This window comes from Malaclemys terrapin, chromosome 2, assembly GCF_027887155.1.
Source record: "Malaclemys terrapin pileata isolate rMalTer1 chromosome 2, rMalTer1.hap1, whole genome shotgun sequence".
Classification (NCBI taxonomy): domain Eukaryota; kingdom Metazoa; phylum Chordata; order Testudines; family Emydidae; genus Malaclemys; species Malaclemys terrapin.
In genome coordinates this window covers 172,400,145-172,420,586 of record NC_071506.1, presented here as the reverse complement: position 1 = coordinate 172,420,586, position 20,442 = coordinate 172,400,145, and the positions used below count along the sequence as shown (strand labels likewise).

General features: G+C 45.7%; 1 protein-coding gene across 3 annotated transcripts in view; it reads left to right on the top strand.

The window, feature by feature from the left end:
• Positions 1-20,442, top strand: part of INVS (inversin) — a 223,713-nt gene that overhangs the window by 107,281 nt on the left and 95,990 nt on the right. For all 3 annotated transcript variants that reach the window (XM_054018622.1, XM_054018621.1, XM_054018624.1), the window contains exon 5: positions 11,222-11,389. In XM_054018622.1, the coding sequence (XP_053874597.1) occupies positions 11,222-11,389 (168 nt within the window). The remainder of the gene's footprint in view (positions 1-11,221; positions 11,390-20,442) is intronic.

Genomic DNA, 20,442 nt, shown 5'->3' with positions numbered 1-20,442 from the left:
GCCCTGAGGGTGTTCACAAAATGTATGGCGTCAATGGCTGCTTACCTAAGACATTGAGGAGTCTGGGTCTTCCCGTATCTTGACAACTGGTTTATCAAGGGTCGGTCTCGGGAGCAAGTGCAGAGAACCCTCAATCTGGTGCGTTCCACCTGCCGCAACCTGAGCCTGTTAATAAATGAGAAAAAACAACACTTTAATGCCTGTGCAGCAAATAGAGTTCATTTGAGCGGTTCTCGACTCCAGGTGAGGCAAAGTCTTCCTTCCACATTTTCAGGCCACATCGGACCTGATCTCCCAGATAAAGAACCACCCGCTCACCTTGGCTCACACCTGCCTATGGCCGTTGGGCCGCATAGCCGTGTGTATGTATGTGGTCAGCCATATTTGACTCCATCTCCGGCCTCTGCAAGCATGGATGGCGTTGGTCTACGTCCCCAACAGGCATGACCTAGACCAGGTAGTTAGGGTGATCCCTGGATTGGTGGTTGGAGCCCGGATCGGTGTTGGAGGGAGTACCCTTCGTGACCCCATCCCTGTCGCTGACCCTGGTCTCCAATGCTATGGATCTGGGCTGGGGAGCCCACCTGGGTGAGTTGAGCTGGTTGCGGGACAATCTGGCTCTCCACATCAATATCAGGGAGCTCAGTGTGGTTTGCCTGCCTTCCAGGCTTTCTTGACCCACCTGAATGACAAAGTGGTTCAGGTCCTGACGGACAATACCGGCGTGATGTATTACATCAACAAGTATGGCGGTGCCAGGACTTTGGCCCTTTGTGAAGAAGCTCCCCGCCTTTGGGATTTTTGTATGCGCATGCCATTCATCTGATAGCCGCGCACCTGCCTGGAACCAGGAACATCTTGGCGGATCACCTCAGGAGGACTTTCTCGTTTCACCACGAGTGTTCGCTCCATCTGGAGGCGGTCAGCATAGTCTTCCAGAGATGGGGGACACCCCAAGTGGACCTGTTCATGTCCAGGCAGAACAGAAAATGCCACATGTTCTGTTCAATCCGGGGGATTGACAGGGGCTTCCTGTCAGATGCCTTTCTTATTCCTTGGTCGGGGCGCCGAAGTATGCCTTCCCGCCAGTGCCATTGATTCACAGGGTCCTTGTGAAGATCAAGCAAGACAGGGCGAGAATTATCCTAATAGTCCTTGCATGGCCTCGCCAGCACTGGTTCAGCACATTGCTCAGCCTTTCGGTAGCCACCCCACTGCAGCTGCCCCTCTGGTCAGATCTGCTGTCCAAGAACCACTGCAGCCTTTTGCACCCGAACCTAGCAGTGCTGCACTTGATGGCTTGGCTACTGCATGGCTAAGCGCAGACAAACAGTCATGCTCGGCCCGTGTTCAGCAGGTCTTGCTGGGTATCAGGAAACCCTCCACCAGAGCGACTTAGCTGTCCAAATGGAAAAGGTTCATGTGCTGGGCTTTGGAACAGTATATTCGGGCCAAGCAGGCCCTGCTGCATGAGATCCTGGATTATCTGCTGCACCTCAAACTCCCAAGGTTTGTCCCTGTCATTGATCAAGGTTCACCTGGCCACTATCTCTACTTTCCATCCTCCGTTCCAAGCCAAGTCTTTGCTCATGACATGGTGGCATGGTTTTTGAAAGGTCTGGAGCATCTCTACCCACATGTCCGGGATCTGAATCTCGTGCTGTCGAGGCTCATGGGGACTCCCATTGAGCCTATCTCCTGCTGTCTCCTGCTTCTCTTCTGGAATTTTTCGTTCCTGGCCACGATAAAGTCCGCCTGCAGGGTGTCCAAGAACAGGGCGTTTACTTCGGAACCGCCCTGTATAGTCATCTACAAGGATAAGGTCCAGCTTCAACCGCACCCAAGGTTTCTGGCCAAGGTCATTTTCCAGTTTCATACTGGCCAGGACATATATTTACCCGTCTTCTTTCCAAAGCCTCATCATCAGATGAGTGCAGGCTACACTGGAGGGCGCTGGCCTTCTACGTAGATAGTACAAAGCTGTTCCACAAGTCAACGCAATTGTTTGTTGCGGTGGAAGACAGAATGAAAGGTTGCCCAGTGTCTGCTCAGAGGATTTCGTCCTGGATCACAGCCTGCATCTGCTACTGCTACGAGCTAGTGAAGGTGTCTCTGCCAACAATCATGACGGCACACTCGACTAGGGCACAAGCATCATCAGCTGGCTTCCAGGCATAGGCCAATCCTAGAGATCTGTCGGGCTGCTACCTGGTCTATCCACATGTTCACATCTCTTTATGCGCTTACCCAGCAAGCTCAAGACAACGCTGGCTTTGGCAGAGAAGTCCTGCAAGCTGCAAGACAGTGAACTCCGAGCCCACCTCCATTGATACTGCTTGTGAGTCACCTAGAATGGAATCGACATGAGCAAGCACTTGAAGAAGAAAAACCGATCATCTACCTTTCGTAATTGTTGTTCTTCAAGATGTGTTGCTCATGTCCATTCCATTACCCATGCTCCTACCCATCTGTCGGAGTTGCCAGCAAAAAGGAACTGAGAGGGCATAGGGCCAGTAGCACCTGATATACCAACACATGAGCGCGGCACTTGGGGGCACCACAGCTGACCCTACAGATACCAAGATACCAGATACTAAGGCAAAAATCTCCGATGACCACGTGCATGGGTGCATGCACACCTAGAATAGAATGGACATGAGCAACACATCTCAAAGAGAGTTACTCAAGGTACGTAACTGGTTTTTTTGCTTTCACAAAATAAGGTTGGTACAGAAATGATCTGTAAGAATGATACAGTAATGATCTGTAACAATATATTTGTTAAAAGAACAGGAGTACTTGTGGCACCTTAGAGACTAACGAATTTATTAGAGCATAAGCTTTCGTGGATTACAGCCCACGTCTTCGGTATGCATCCGAAGAAGTGGGCTGTAGTCCACGAAAGCTTATGCTCTAATAAATTCGTTAGTCTCTAAGGTGCCACAAGTACTCCTGTTCTTTTTGCAGATACAGACTAACACGGCTGCTACTCTGAAATATATTTGTTATTTCCTGACAGTATTTATATAAAATGAATTTAAGGTTGAGCATACATATCAGTTATTTGGAATAAGCTACATTACTGAGATATTGCAATTATCGCCAAACCAAGCATTATAAACCCAGGAAATTATCAGTTCAGGTTTAACTTAAAGAAATCCAAACATGTTAAGGTATGGAAGTGCACAATTAAGGCACCTAAACAACCTTAACTGTGTCAGAAGCTCTTCGAACTTTCCACATAGTTAAAACTCACTGAAATCTTGTGCAAAACCTACCTTTGAATATTTGGGGGAGTTAATGGTCATTTCCCCCCACTCCCATTATTCTTCAAAACTGAATGTTTCTCCATTAGCAGAAACCTTGACTCTGACCTGTAGTGACACCATGAAGGGGAAAAAAAGAAAAAACTTGTATCTTTAACAATCAATGTACAATAATCAGGGTCCACAAACATCAAAACTGTTACATTGTTTGGTTAGTGTTAATCCTAATAACACCCCATAATAAGCATTTTTCGTTTATGCAGATGGGAAATCTGAAGCTGAGAGGTGGTGGTGTGATAATTGAGGCTATGTACCTTAATTGTGAGCTCAACTGTAAAAAGTACATGAAATTTCATCAGATGTCACAATAACCTGTAATAACAAATGTTGATAGGAAAAGGTGCGAAAGGAAGAGAGAGACTTAATTAGTCCAAAATAAAAGGTCTACTGATATAACTCAAGGGCTGTTTTAAGATCATACTTGGTAAACAAGAGAAGTGTGGAACAGAAATCAGTAAACCAAAAGTGATGTGTTGGAAACTAGGCGTAATTGATGGACAAAATAATGAAGGGATGGATTATTCCACCCCCCATTCCGTTGGTGGGTTCTTAAAGAAAGAGACGTTGGTGAGAAAAATTGGCTACTGGATCAGGCTTCACTGTCATAGCGGCCACCTCCTCCATGTCCTGGGACCCAAGGCCTTCTTCATCCTGACCCTGAGAGTTGTCCTGACTAGACTGGGCTATAGAGAGATACTCAGATGACATTGCCACCTCTACCGGCTCAAGCTGAATCCCAAACACCACCTGGGATGAAATGGGATTGGAATTTAATAACAGCTCCAGCCCATCACAACTAATTTCTCTTTTCCCCAAAAACACAGTTGTTACCATCTTTTATACCATCTAAGGGACTGTCGAATAAAAGGTTTTTTTCCTTCTAAAAACTCTTCAGCAAAAGGGAACATGGGATGTTGTTAAAATGAAAGCCTTATTTAATACTTTATATTTCAAATGCTTTAACTGTTTTTCCTTCCTTTTTTTATATTTAATAAAAGGTTAAAAGGGTTTTTAGTGATGTATTTGCCATAGTACAAAGCAGGCTGAGGTCTCTGTATTTCAACCCCCAGACCTTGTTTAACATGGTTTGATATTGGACAGTGACTGTGGTATGAAAACACCTTTGGCCTATTTATTCCATCTAAATTAATACAGTTGTGGATTAATTTGCTCAAGGTCACACAGCAAGTCAAGTGGCAGAGCTCTGTTTACTTGGGCCATTGTCTTAGTATGGATTTATATATAAGGATGTTATGGGGCTGCTATAGATTGCAGTAATCTATCTTAAGTTGTAAATTTTGAGAGTGTTTGTGGGTAGAGCACTTCCTAACCACAGAACCTGCATGTAGTGGGGAGTAAAGACCTGTGTTCGGAGGGCATGAATAAAGACAATCCCTGGGTAGGCTCAAGAGGAGTAAAAATACATCCTCTGTGTTCGACAGGAGGGAGTAAACAAAACAAAACTCGTTTGCATGGGGGGAAGTGAACAAAACCTGTTACCTGTTTCTGAGTCATTGACAACTTTAAAGCAAATTATCTTGAATGTTTATGGATCAGTGCTCTAACAGATAAAGAACAAATAGGATACTAAGTTCTACAGACCACCAAATCACATTGGAGAATAGGATTACCAGCTCCTTAAGCAACTATCTATAATTTGCAGGGTAAAAGGCTGTGTTATCATGCAGGACTTTAATCTGAGTGACTTGCTGGATGTCTCATGCTGCCAGTACTAAAACATTGTTGGAATTTCTAAAAATTATAGATGACAGTTTCCTAACTCAAAAAGTGTTGTATCTGTCACAGGAGAATTCTATACAAGATCTCCTCTTGACAGATTAAGAGAAATTGATCACAGAACTAAAAATTAGTGGTATCTTAGGTACAAGTGATCCTGAATTGATTACATTTATTGTGTGCAAACAGATAAAAGTCCAAATCAATAATATATGTACTTGATGTTTTTAAAGGGCCAATTTCACAAAGCTGAATGGGAACATTGTGTAGGAATAGGAAAGTTATATTACCTCTATTTGGCATTGGTGCAATTAATATCCGAACACTGTGATAGTTTCTGGTGTCAACAATTGAAGAAGGATGTCAATAAATTGGAGTGTGTTTAGAGAAGAGCCACGAAAATGATTAAAGGATAGAAAACATATGTTATACTGAAAGACGTAAGGAGCTCAATCTGTTTATTATAAGAAAGAGAAGATTAAGGCTGACTTGACCACAGTCTATAAGTACCTACATGGGAAACATAAATTTGATAATACAGGGCTCTTCAATCTAGCAGAAAAAGTTATAACAAGATCCGTTGGCTGGAAGTTGAAACTAGACAAATTCAGATTAGAAATGAGGTCCACATTTTTATCTGTGTGGGTAGTTAACCATTGAAACAATTTACCAAGGTTTATGGCGGATTCTCCATCATTGGAAATGTTTAGATCAAGATTGGACGTTTTTCTAAAAGATGTGCTGGAATTAATTCAATAAACAGGAATTAATTCAAGGAAGTGTTATGCTGGAAGTCAGATTAATGGTCCCCTCTGACTTTATAATGTATGACTATGGGCTTGTCTTCACTACCGGGGTAAGTCGACCTAAGTTACGCTGCTCCAGCTACGTGAATAACTACCCAGGAGTACCAGGGTCAATGAGACAGCACTCTGCCATTGATTTAGCAGGTCTTCACTAGATCCGCTAAATCGACCCCTGCCGCATCGATTGCAGGAGCGTTGATCTCCCCATAGTGAAGACCAGCCCTATGAAAACCCTTTTGTATGTGTGTCGGTATAGGAAGTAAACACAGTTCCTGTGTATGGAATGAGGGAGGGAACAAAACCCTTATGTGTGTGGGAGAAAGGAGAAAACACAGTCCTATGATGAGGGAGAGGGGTTTGGGAATTGTCTCAGGCCCAGCAAAGAAAAACACACTACACAGTTAACCTGTGCACATATGTTAATGCTGAATATTTACTAACATTTCTGGAGTCCCAATTAAGTTTGTGTTACACTGCCATGGAGAGTAAACAAGTTGTGTGTAGCATGTTTCCTTGTTTGTTGTAGGGAGAAGGAAGCTCCTAGTGAAGTGAAATCTGTCTGTCTCAGTGGAAATGTGCTATGTGGACATTATGCATAATTAAAAGGTGTCCTATATCTTTGAATGTCCTTGTTTTTTAATGGTTTGTGAGTTTTTGAAGTCAAATAGATGAAATCACTGTGACGGGTTGAATCACAGAACCCCCCTTGGGAGCTGCCACCTGATGTGCCAAGATCACGTCTGCCCCTGCTTTCCTGCCCCATCAGCTTAGGACTTCAGTGCCCTACCTGGTTTGAGCCAGACTCGCTAGCCTGCTGCAAACCCAGACCCAGGTCTGAATCACGTCCCCTAACAGCTGTAGGCTTAACTGAAAGCAACTTACAGAAGTATTCCTGTCTTTAACACTCAGATGCCCAACTCCCAATAGGGTCTAAACCCAAATAAATCGGTTTTACCCTGTATAAAGCTTATACAGGGTAAACTCATAAATCGTTCGCCCTCTATAACACTGATAGAGAGATATGCATAGCTGTTTGCCCACCCCGGTATTAAGACATACTCTGAGTTAATAAGTAAAAAGTGATTTTATTAAATACAGAAAGTAGGATTTAAGTGGTTCCAAGTAGTAACAGACAGAACAAAGTAAGTCACCAAGCAAAATAAAATAAAACACGCAAATCTATGTCTAATCAAACTGAATACAGATACTCTCACCAGTTCCAGAATGCTTCCTTTTACAGACTAATCTCCTTTTAGTCTGGGTCCAGCAATCACTCACACCCCTTGCAGTCACTATCCTTTGTTCCAGTTTCTTTCAGGTATCTTTTGAGGTGGAGAGGCTCTCTCTTTAGCCAGCCGAAGACAAAATGGAGGGGTCTCTCACGGGCTTAAATAGACTTTCTCTTGTGGGTGGAGACCCCCTCCTTACTCCTATGCAAAGTCCAGCTACAAAATGGAGTTTTGGAGTCACCTGGGCAAGTCACATGTCCATGCATGACTGAGTTCCTTACCAGCCAAGACACATTCCTGGGAAAGTCCAGATGTGGATTGGTGTCTTCAAGTTCATTGTTGGCTTAAGTGTTTCTTGATGGGGAACTTACTGAAAATAGTCTTTTCTCAAGAAGCTGACCAGCTTCTTCACTACAGCCTACTTAGAATCAAACAAGTATGCAGCCAATATTCATAACTTTGTATACAAAAATGATACATGCATACAAATAGGATTAATAGATTCAGTAGATCATGACCTTTACGGAGATATGTTACATGGCATATGTAGCATAAAACAATTCTAGTTATGTTATATATATATATTATATATATATATATATATATACTGTATTTTCTGGCGTATAAGACTACTTTTTAACCCAGGAAAATCTTCTCAAAAGTCGGGGGTCGTCTTATACGCCGGGTGTCGTCTTATAGGGCAGGTGCTGAAACTTCCGAGCCGGACTGGAGAATCTGCGGTCGCCGCATATGGTGGGGGGAGCTCAAAAACGTCCGCGGCCGCATCCCCGCCCGATGACGAGGTGAGGGGGCGCCTCACCGGGAAGGTGTAAGTGAAGGGCGGAGCAAGCTGCAGGCGTCCGGGACGCCCGGGGTATGGAAAAAAGAGATAGAGCGGCGCTGTGCCCAGAAAAACACGCCTCTTTCACCCGTCTGGCCCGCCCTTGTATCCTATTACCGTACCTCCTTCTCTGCCTCTCAGATCTCGCTCCTGAGGACTGCAGTGAAGCGGCGCAGGCGCGCATGTGCGAGATCTGAGAGGCAGAGAAGGAGGTAATAGGATACAAGGGCGGGCCAGACGGGTGAAAGAGGCGTGTTTGCGCTACCGCTCTGATAGTCTTGGAGACAGGGAGGGCTGGGCAGGCAGGGAGAGCTGACCAATCCAAGCAGGCTTTGTATACAACAACCAGCCAATCGCCGGTAAGGTACATCGCTTGCCGTGATTGGCTGGTTGTTGTATACTGGGTACCACATACAGTACAGCACCAGTATCTGTACCTGTTCATACAGTATAGCACCAGTACATACAGTACAGTATACAAATGTCCAACAGTCAAAACCCCATCATGGCTCCACCAGCAAGAAGAAAGAAATATGAAGCCAGTTTCAAACTTAAAGTTGTAAACTTTGCCATGGAACATAATAACTGCGCTGCTGCAAGACAATATGGAGTAACAGAAAAGATGGTTTGGGACTGGAAAGCAAATGAAAAAGCATTAAAGAGTATGCCAAGGGGTAAGTGTGCATTAAGAAGAGGCACTCCACATTGGCCAGAACTCGAAAAACATGTAGCAGACATGGTGAATGAGCATCGCCAAAACGGTTATGTAGTGACACGAAATAAAATACATTTGTTTGCACTTCAGTGGGCCAAATCTAACCCAGATCACAGCAACAGATTTAAGGCCACTGTATCCTGGTGTACTAGATTCATGGGAAGGCATAATATGGTACTGAGGCAAAAGATGAAAATTGCCCCAAAATTACCTGCAGATCTTGATAGCAAAGTAAATAGTTTCCATCGATACGTAATACAACAGCGCACTAAACATGGCTATGCGTTAAGTAGTATTGGAAATATGGATGAAACTCCAATGAATTTGGATATGGTTGGAAATAAAACTGTCCATCAAAAAGGTGAAAAAACAATTTTAATTAAAACAGGACATGAGAAGTCCAGTTTTACAGTGGTACTAGGATGCACAGCTGATGGCGCCAAACTGAGACCAATGATTATTTTTAAAAGAAAAACAATGCCGAAATTCAAGTTCCCTGTTGGTTGTTTTGTACATGTGAATGAAAAAGGCTGGATGGATGAAGAAGGGGTAAAGCTATGGCTTGATAATGTATGGAGCAGGCGACCAGGTGGACTTATTCAAAAATGTAGTCTACTGGTGTGGGATATGTTCAGGGCTCATTTAACTCCCAGCACCAAGCAAATGCTTGCAAGACTAAACACAGATGCGGCAGTTATTCCTGCAGGATTGACATCGTTGGTACAGCCACTGGATGTGTGCCTAAACAAGCCATTTAAAGATCGCATTCAAGAACAGTGGAATGAATGGATGGTTAGCGGCGAAAAGTCATTCACAAAAGGAGGAAACATGCGTGCTCCACAGTTGGATGTTTTGTGCAAGTTTGTCATAAAAGCCTGGAATGATATTGATGCAGAAACAGTAATCAAGTCTTTCAAGAAGTGTGGCATATCAAATTCATTAGATGGTATGGAGGACGACTACTTGTGGCAAGATGAAGAGGAAGCCGAAGCTGAGACCACACCATCTGATACGGAATTCGATCCATACGATGACTGCCTTACAAATGTATCACAAGATGTCATTGATGTACTTATGATATCAGATGACGAACAGGAGGATTTTGAAGGCTTTTAAAGGGAAACTGTCACGCCAGCAAAACCTGTAAAAATACCGTAGCTTGCAGTTATGATGGGCGTTGCTAAGTCGCCAGGGACTTGCCCGGCACTTGCTCTCTCTCTCTTGTTTGTTATCTTCCTCCTATCATCATCAGTTCCAGTTTGGTTGACAGCTTAGAAAACAAACAGCATGGCAGCTCCCATGGGTTTATTGTCTTATCCTTCCTTTCAGCTTTAGAGTGAATTAGGAAAAGTTTAATCTGCTTGCACTGTTTTATGTTTACATGTCTGATGACAAACAGCCTTATGTTTATAAGTGACAGTTTTCCTGCTAAGTACCTGCATGTCATAAGCATTTGAATTAAAATTACCATATTGAAATCAAATCTGATGTTTTTTTAATTTTTTTTTGGTGTGCGTTGGAAGAGGGGTAGTCTTATACGGCGAGTATATCCCAAATTCTATATTTTAACTGGAAAAGTTGGGGGTCGTCTTATACGCCCAGTCGTCTTATACGCCGGAAAATACGGTATATATACACATACATAAGCACATTTCATAAAGCCTTATGGGTGGCACTGTCACAATCACATGATATGAAAACTCTTGTCCAATGTCCAGAACTTCATACTGAAACGAAGGGTCTGCCTACACAGCAACTAGACATCCGTGGCTGGCCCGTGCCAGCCAACTTGGGCTCGCAGGGCTCAGGCTGCGGGGTTGTTTCAGTGCTGTGTAGAATTCTGGGCTCAGGCTGGAGACCGAGCTCTGGGACCATCCCACCTTGCAGGGCCCTACACCCGGGGATCCAGCCCAAGCCCAGAGTTCTACAGAGCAATGAATCCGTGACTTCAGCCTTTGTCAGCTGGGAGCTGCAGAGTTCCCCGCCGCTTGTGGTGGCTCGGAGCAGTGGGAGTACTCTGCAGCTCCTGGCCGCTGCAGGCGGTGGGGGGACCACAGCTCCAAGCCCCCACAGGTAGCGGGGGACCCCGGAGCTCCAAGCTGGGGCCCCTGCAGCTGCTGATATGCTGTGCGCAGTGTGGGGACTCTGCAGCTCCCCATTTTGTCACAGATGTTTTTAGTAAAAGTCACGGACAGGTCATGGTCTTCTGTGAATTTTTCTTTATTGCCTGTGATATGTCTGTGACTTTTACTAAAAAATATCCATGACAAAATCTTAGCTTTAATTATAGGTCTGAGATACATTAATGTTTATGTTGCGACAGCAGTGTAAATAGTGTAAATCTCTAAACTTTTAAAAATATAACCTGATTAGAGATCATTAAGAAAGGTTACTTAGAAGTTATAAAAAGATATCTGCATAGATTCTTGGAAGATCCAAGTATCTATGAAGATATCTTTTTATAAGTTCCAAGTATTTTTTTCACAAAACTAATTTTGAAACTGTATCCATTTAATTTCATTTTTAAAATTCATGTGTTTGTAAAATTTGTGAATGTTGTGTTCTAGCAAACTGCTCTGCACTGGAGTGCCTACTACAATAACCCAGAGCATGTGAAACTTCTTATAAAACACGATTCTAATATTGGAATCCCTGATATTGAAGGCAAAATCCCACTTCATTGGGCAGCTAACCACAAGGATCCAAGTGCAGTTCTAACAGTCAAATGTATTCTGGTAAGAAAGTTTATTATAATAATTCCTTTCTGTCTATTTTCCTGTACTCTTAATATACATATTTTCAGTTTCATGGAGGTATAAAATTTGATGGATCACTCCACTGGTCCTTGTAATGCTATACCGTTTGGTGTCCAATAACTGTTTCATAAGAAATAGAATGTACCTCACAGTCCTGTTCCAATACCCGTGGAAAGTCAAAAGCTCCCTGTAATTTAATGGGAATTGGATCAGGCAGGCCCCTTTGTTACTAGGTGCAGTGATCAGAATGTCTTCTAGTTTTCACTGGAGCTTCCCTTTAACATGCACATTGTCGGATGCAACCGTGTACAGTATTTTATCTTGATAATTTCCCATTTATTATGATCTAAACCCCACTCTGTACTACAGAAAGTTATCCTTGCTTAATGTCTCATGGCAAATTCTTCAGTTACACCAGTGGAGTTACTCTGAATTTTCAGAAGTGAAACAGAGCAGAATTTCGCTCCCAGATTTTAATTCTTTGCCTTTATGTAGGAAATTTTCTGCCCTGCAAGCTGAATTCCACTGAGTAACACTGAGTTCTTGTTTTGTTATTGTTATCCCTTTTTGACCCAAGCACTTAGCCAGACATTCAGAATCTAGTAAGTTATTCTAGTTAAGGGAAGAAATTGATCTTAGGTATTTCTTTGATGCAGTTTTGCTTATTTACAAAAAACGTACGAAGTCCCATGTCACTGAATACAGAAGGAATAAAATAGCAGGAAACAGCTTCTTGTGTACACAGCACGAAGAACACTCTTTTCATCCTGCACCTCTTACCCCAAAACCTCTCCTCAGGTTTCTTTCAGGATCATAAATAAGGCTGCGATTCAGTCTCAGGTATTTTTAGTAAAAGTCACGGACAGATCAAGGGAAATAAACAAAAATTCACTGCCCATGGCCTGTCCATGACTTATACTATAAATACCTCTGACTAAATCTTGGAGCAGCTGCTGCTGCTTGGAGCTGCTGCTGTGCGGGGCACACCCATCAATCCCAGATTGGTTGTAACTTGACCCATAACAAGATTTCCCCAGCTCGTAACATCATTTTGCTGGGGGAGGGGAGTTAAAAGACACTCCTGTTTTGTAGGATAAATGGAAGTTTAAGGACTGCACTTTGTTGAGCTTGTGGTATAGGACACATTGAAAGCCCTGGGGCTGTGTGTTGCGCTGATATTGAATGGCTAGCAAAGAATGTTGTTCTTCGAGTGCTTTCTTATGTCAATTCCATTCTAGGTTTGTGCAAGCACACGTGCATAGTCATCGAAGATTTTTGCCTTAGCAGGATCCGTAGGGTTGGCTGTGGCGCTCCCTTGAGTGCTGCACTAATACGTTGGAATATTATGTGCCATCAGCCCTACGCCCTCTCAGTTTGTTCTTACCGCCCCTGGTGGTTGGTCAGAGCACCTTGTCTTGCATAGCAAGAGCGTAAGTGGTTCTTAACTGCCCATTGTTATTCCCTTTCTATATAGTTTGTAGGTACTTAGCATTTAAAATAAGTGTTAGGTGTTAGTTTAGCGGTTAGAGTCCCATCTGGGACTTCACCCTGGAGCGGGGCATGCCCCATTCCCCGGGCTTTAAGCTGTATTCGTCATGCAACAGGCTGATGCCTATCACTGACTCACACAGCAGCTGTTTGAAGTGCTTGGGGGAATCCCATGTAAAGGATAAGTGCAGGATTTGCAAAAACTTTCGTCCCAGAACCCAAAAGCTGAGGGACATCTGTTTGAGAGCCCTCCTGATGGAGGTCGTGCTGAACCAGGTGTCGGAGCCCTCCTGACCAGATTCTGCTCCTAGCACCTTGGCATTGGTGCAGAGTGCCCCACTGGCACTGGGATCCTCCCAGCACCGTTCCCCCCTCACTGGTGCCCAAGAAGCAACTGAAGAAAAAGGGCTCCCCATCACCGTCCAAGGAGGGGAAGGGGGCTCTGGGTAAAGGACCTAGTTCAGGCCACGTGCCCGCCCCGGACCTACAGGGGAGTACCGCTACGCTCTGACCCCTAGCCCAGCCAAGGATCTGACTCCGACTCCTGGGAGCAGTAGGGGATCCCAGCTTCTATGGGGATCTTGTTGTCTGGGACGGCCCAAGCTGCCAAAGACCTGGTGGGCCTACCGGTACTGCAAACGTTGCACCAGGCACCGGAAGTGGCTACAGTCCTGCTGCCCAAGGGCAAGCCAGTCATGGGACCTCCCCAAAGGGCAAGGGAGAACCATCAGTCCCTGGATGGCAGGTATTCATCCCCATGGCCTAGGACCTTGGTCACCGACTAGAAGGCCCAGGTCCGCAGCGCCATGTTCTCCTTCCACAAGGCACGGATCGCTGGAATTGAAGCACTGGTCCCTGCGTTCCCCGCGCTGGATAGCTTCCTGCCTAAGATCACCTTGGTGCAAATCTCTATCACCCAGGCGGTCTCCTAGGTGCCGGTCCCCGCCAGTTCAGGACTGCTTGCCATCGTGGCACTGATTTCCTCTGCCTCGGTACCCCTCAAGGGACAGGTGACAATCCCCGCCCTCTAGACACCGGTCTCCGACAAGACTTAGTCGGCACACACAGGCCTCCACAGCCCCACTCTGGTCACCGGAAGGAGACTAATCCGAGTCACAGTTGGGGTTCAGCCCATCGTCGGCCCACAAGACTAGCATGATGCCAGCAGCATGGCAGCAGAGACAGTGGCCTGCTCAATGGCCATGTTGGAATCCTTGGGTGGTACTGGTGATGCTGGTTCCATACTCCCACCACTCCTCTGTGGCCGCTTTGGACAAACTGCTGGCACCGGGCTCGAAACACGGTGCAGAATCCACCGCGGAGACAAATCAACAGGCACCAACACCCAAGGAGCTGAACCCGCCCCTCCCCCAGTGATGCACTCATCATCTTCGTGGCTGAACAAAGCGGTTGCTGGGCCCTCCCGGACTGGCAGTCCCCCCCGACAACTTTAAGGAGCACCAGGCTCTCCGTAAAAGGGTGGCAACCAACTTAAACCTCGAAATCAAGGAGTTGGAGGAACAATCTTGTTCAACATCATATTGTCCTCCACCCCGGCCCGCATCGCACTACCTGTCCACCCTGGGGTCCTAAAGATTGCTAAAACGCTGAGGCAGACCCCATCTTCGATTCCACCCATGTCCAAAAGGGTGGAAAAAATGTATTTCATCCCTGCAAAGGGGTTTGAATATCTCTATATGCACCCATCAGCGGGGTCGCTGGTCATGTCCGCAGTTAACAAGAGGGATAGGCAGGGCCAGAGGAGCAGCACGCCAAAAAATAAAGAAGCCAAATGACTAGACCTCTTTGGCAGAAAATTTATTCAACGGCCAGCCTATAATTCCAGGTACCGAACCACCAAGCCCTGTTGGGCAGGTACAATTTTAATTTATGGGATTCCCTTATAAAGTTCAGGGAGGCCCTTTCACAGGACCTGGCCCTCGAGCTTGCCACGATCCTGGAGGAGGGAAAAGCGGTGGCAAAGGGCACCCTCCAGATGGCCTGGGATGCTACAGACTCGGCCGCCAGGGTGGTTGCTTTGGCGGTGGCCATCAGGCGCAGCTGTTGGCTACAATCTTCGGGGTTATCCCAAGAGATGCAGGCCACAATCCAGGAACACCCTTTTTAGGGCTCAGGGTTCTTCTCTGAGCTCACTGACGCAAAGCTGCATGGCTTTAAAGACTCCCAGGCCATCCTGCGATCGCTGGGCCTCCACACTCTGCAGCAGGCCAGAAAGCAATTCCGGCCTCCACCTTTGCCTCCTCCACCTCGGTCCTGGGGAGTTCTGGCAGGGTACCTACAGGAGAAAGGACAAAGAAAAAGCATTTAAATACTGTGTCCATTCATCCTCTCGCTCGCCAGCTCAACTTGGCTCTTTGAAACACCACAGGGGCCAGAGACAGGTGTTTTGAAGCTGCGACCGAGGACGGCACTCCAGTCAGGTACCTGGATCCACCCTCGTGTTCTTCCCTCTACCGCCTGCGCCCCTTCCAGTCGACATGGTCATGAGTGACATCAGACCATTGAGTGCTCCACACAATATCCTTGGGCTACATCCAACAGTTCTCGACTGCCCCTCCCTTTCACCCCCCTGCCCCGTCCCTCTTCAGGGACCTCACTCAGGAAAACTTCCAAAGGCTGAGAGTGGTGGAGGAGATCCTTTTGGATATGAAGAGAAAAGGATTCTACTTCAGCTATTTCCTAATCCCGAAAGCAAAAGGGGGCCTAAGACCCATCCTGGACCTGCATCACCTCAACAAGCATCTCAAGAAGTTGAAGTTTCACATGGTCTCCCTGTCCTCCAGGATCCCCTTCCTGGTATGCCGCCCTCAACTTGACGGATACATATTTCCATTTACACAGGACACAGATGGTTCTTCTGCTTTGTGTTGGGCCAGCACCATTTCCAATTCACAGCTCTGCCCTTTGGTCTCTTGTCAGCCCTGGGAGTGTTTACAATGTGCATGGCGACAGTGGCCACTTACCTGAGGCGTTGGGGCGTTCAAATTTACCCGTACCTCAACAACTGGTTGATCAAGGGCCAGTCTCGGTATCAGGTGCAGCAGCACCACGTTCTGGTTTGCTTCACATGTCGTGATCTAGGTCTATTGATAAACAAGAAAAGATCAATGTTGGTTCCGGTGCAGCACATAGAGTTCATAGGAGCGGTCCTTGACTCTACTTGGGCCAGGGCCTTCCTCTCCAAAGCCTGATTCCACGCGTTGTCAGACCTAATCTCACATATGCAAGCCCACCCTCTCACTACTACTTATACGTGCTTGAGACTGTTGGGCCACATGGCGGCCTGCACTTACACACATGGTGCCATCTCAAGCCCCTACATGCATGGCTGGCATCGGTCTATGTCCCCAACAGATACAACATAGACCAGGTAATCAAGGGTCCGGACCACATACTGTCATCATTCACTTGGTGGTTGGACCCCACATCAGTGTTGGAGGGAGTCCCCTTTGCGGCCCTGGCCCCATCGGTTACCCTGGTTTCCGATGCTTTGGATCTGGGGTGGGAAGCTCATCTGGGCGACCTCGGCATGCATGGTCATTGGTCGAGTTGCGATCGCTCCTTATACATAAATATCAGGGAGCTCAGAATGGTACGCTTGGCCTGTCAAGCTTTCCTGCCTCATATAAAAGGCAGGGTGGACAATACCGCCGCCATGTTCTATATCAGCAAGCAAGGCAGAGCCCGATCCTCAGCCCTTTGCCAAGAAGCCCTCAGGCTCCGGAACTTCTGTGTTCAGCACGCCATTCATCTCGTGGCCGCACACCTCCCCAAGGCCAGAAGCACTTTGGCAGATCGCCTAAGCAGGACCTTCTCATCTCGCCACAAGTGGTCGCTCCGTTCGGAACTAGTCAGCATCCTTTTCCAAAGGTGGGGGACTTGTTCTTGCTTCTGTGGTCGTGGGCTCAGATGTATGCCTTCCTCCAGTGCCATTAATCCATGGAGTCCTCGTGAAGATCAAGCAGGACAGAGCAAAAGTAATCCTTATACCACCGGCTTGGCCGCGACAGCACTGGTTCAGCATGCTTCTGGACCTCTCGGTGGCCGCCCTGTTACAGCTACCACTCCGTCCGGACCTATTGTCTCAGAACCATGGCAGACTGTTGCATCTGAACCTGACGGCACTGCATCTGACAGTCTGGCTGCTGCATGGTTGAATGCGGATGAACGGCTGTGCTCGGACGATATCCAACAGGTCCTGCTGGGCAGCAGAAAGCCTTCAACCAGAGCAGCCTACCAAATGGAAATGGAATATATGCTGGATTTGGGATAAAGGCATTCGACCCAAGAGGGCCTCACTGCAGTTAATCCTGGATTACCTCCTCCATCTTAAGCTCCAGGGTCTGTCTCTTTCATCTGTATCTGCTACTGCTATGAGCAGGCCAAGGTGCCTCCTCCGGCGATTGTAACCACCCACTCAACCAGGGCACAAGCCTCTTCAGCAGCTTACCTAGCCCAAGTGCTGATCCAGGATATCTGCAAGGCTGCCATCTGGTTGTCTGTCCACACATTTACATCGCGTTATGAACTTACCCAGCAGGCCCGAGACGATGCTGGCTTTGGTAGAGCAGTATTGCAAGCTGTACGACCGTGAACTCCGAGCCCACCTCCAGGGATACTGTTTGTGAGTCACCTAGAATGGAATCGACATGAGCAAGCACTCGAAGAAGAAAAAACAGTTACCTACCTTTCGTAACTGGTGTTCTTTGAGATGTGTTGCTCATGTCCATTCCATTACCTGACCTCCTGCCCCTCTGTTGGAGTTGCCGGCAAGAAGGAACTGAGAGGGCATAGGGCCAGCGGTGCCTAATATACTGATGCATTAGCACGGCACTCAAGGGGGTGCCACAGCTGACCCTATGGATACCATTAAGTCAAAAATCTCTGATGACTGTGCACATGGGTGTGCAAGCACCTAGAATGGAATGGACATGAGCAACACATCTCAAAGAAAACAGTTAAAAAAGGTAGGTAACTATTTTTTCAATTGCACCTATCTTGTTCTTTTTTCAGAAGTATATAGTTAGAGACCATACATCTGCAATACTTCATTAAATAGTCTAATACATTTTACATTATGCTTTTAAGAAAACATGATAAACAAGTCAAGTCTTTACATGCAATATTTTTAGAATTCTTCATACCTAATTCAATGTCCAATATTGATTATTATACCAAATGAAACCTGTGTCAGCTTGGTTGACCATGACACATTTAAAAAAAGTTTTTAAATGATCAGACTTCAGCCAAAGAAACTCATGTATTTATAGAACTACAGTGTTTAAAAACAAAAAATATCTGAAGGCTCTTAGATTTCCTTTGTAACACTGTGTTGAATAGTATCTTTAAGAATATAAGAACGGCCATACGGGGTCAGACCAAAGTATCCTAGCCCAGTATCCTGTCTTCCAACAGTGGCCAATGCCAGGTGCCCCAGAGGGAATGAACAGAACAGGTAATCATCAAGTGATCTATCCCCTGTCGCTCATTCCCAGCTTCTGGCAAACGGAGGCCAGGGACACCATCCCTGCCCATCCTGGCTAATAGCCATTGATGGACCTGTCCTCCGTGAATTTATCTAGTTCTTTTTTGAACCCTATTATAGCCTTGGCCTTCACAACATCCTCTGGCAAAGAGTTCCACAGGCTGACTGTGTTGTGTGTGAAGAAGTACTTCCTTTTGTTTGTTTTAAACCTGCTGCCTATTAATTTCATTTGGTTTCCCCTAGTTCTTGTGTTATGAGACGGAGTAAATAGCACTTCCTTATTTACTTTCTCCACACCATGATTTTATACACTTCTCTCATATCCCGCCCCCCCCTTAGTAGTCTCTTTTCCAAGCTGAAAAGTCCCAGGCTTATTAATCTCTCCTCATACGGAAGCCATTCCATATCCCTAATAATTTTTGTTGCCCTTTTCTGAAACTTTTCCAAGTCCAGTATATCTTTTTTGAGATGGGGCGACCACATCTGCACACAGTATTTAAGATGTGGTCGTACCATGGATTTATATAGAGGCAATACGATATTTTCTGTCTTATTATCTATCCCTTTCTTAATGATTCCCAACACTCTGTTCGCTTTTTTGTCTGCCACTGCATGTTGAGTGGATGTTTTCAGAGAACTATCCACAATGACTCCAAGTTCTGTTTCTTGAATGGTAACAGATAATTTAGATCCCACCTAAATTATTATTTATGTTTTCCAATGTGTGTTACTTTGCATTTATCAACATTGAATTTCATCTGCCATTTTGTTGCCCAGACATTCAGTTTTGAGAGATCCTTTTGTAGCTCTTCGCAGTCTGCCTGGGACTTAACTATCTTGAGTAGTTTTGTATCATCTACAAATTTTGCCACCTCACTGTTTATCCCTTTTTCCAGATCATTTATGAATATGTTGAATAGGACTGGTCCCAGTACAGATCCCTCAGGGACACCACTATTTACCTCTCTCCATTCTGAAAACTAACCATTTATTCCTACCCTTTATTTCCTATCTTTTAACTAGTTACCAGTCCATGAGAGGACCTTCCCTCTCGTCCCATGACTGCTTACTTTGCTTAAGAGTCTTTGGTGAGGGACCTTGTCAAATGCTTTCTGAAAATCTAAGTACACTATATAGAGTCATAGACTTTAAGGTCAGAAGGAACCATCATGATCGTCTAGTCTGACCTCTTGACCCACCCACTCCTGTAACAAAGCCCTAACCTATGTCTGAGCTATTGAAGTCCTCAAATCATGGTTTAAAGACTTCAAGGTGCAGAGAATCCTTCAGCAAGTGGCCTATGCCCCACGCTGCAGAGGAAGGCAAAACCCCCCCAGGGCCTCTGCCAATCTGCCCTGGAGGAAAATTCCTTCCTGACCCCACATATGGCGATCAGCTAAACCCTGAGCATGTAGGCAAGACTCATGAGCCAGACACCCAGGAAAGAATTCTTTGTAGTAACTCAGATCCCACCCTATCTAACAACCCATCACAGGCCATTGGGCATATTTACCGCTAATAATCAAAGATCAATTAATTGCCAAAATTAGGCTATCCCATCATACCATCCCCTCCATAAACTTATCAAGCTTAGTCTTGAAGCCAGATATGTCTTTTGCCCCCACTGCTCCCCTTGGAAGGCTGTTCCAGAACTTCACTCCTCGGATGGTTAGAAACCTGTGTCTAATTTCAAGTCTAAACTTCCTGATGGCCAGTTTATATCCATTTGTTCTTGTGTCCACATTGGTACTGAGCTTAAATAATTCCTCTCCCTCCCTGGTATTTATCCCTCTGATATATTTATAGAGAGCAGTCATATCTCCCCCAGCCTTCTTTTGGTTAGGCTAAACAAGCCAAGCTCTTTGAGTCTCCTTTCATAGGACAGGTTTTCCATTCCTCAGATCATCCTAGTAGCCCTTCTCTGTACCTGTTCCAGTTTGAATTCGTCCTTCTTAAAAATGGGAGACCAGAACTGCACACAGTATTCCAGATGAGGTCTCACCAGTGCCTTGTATAATGGTACTAACACCTCCTTATC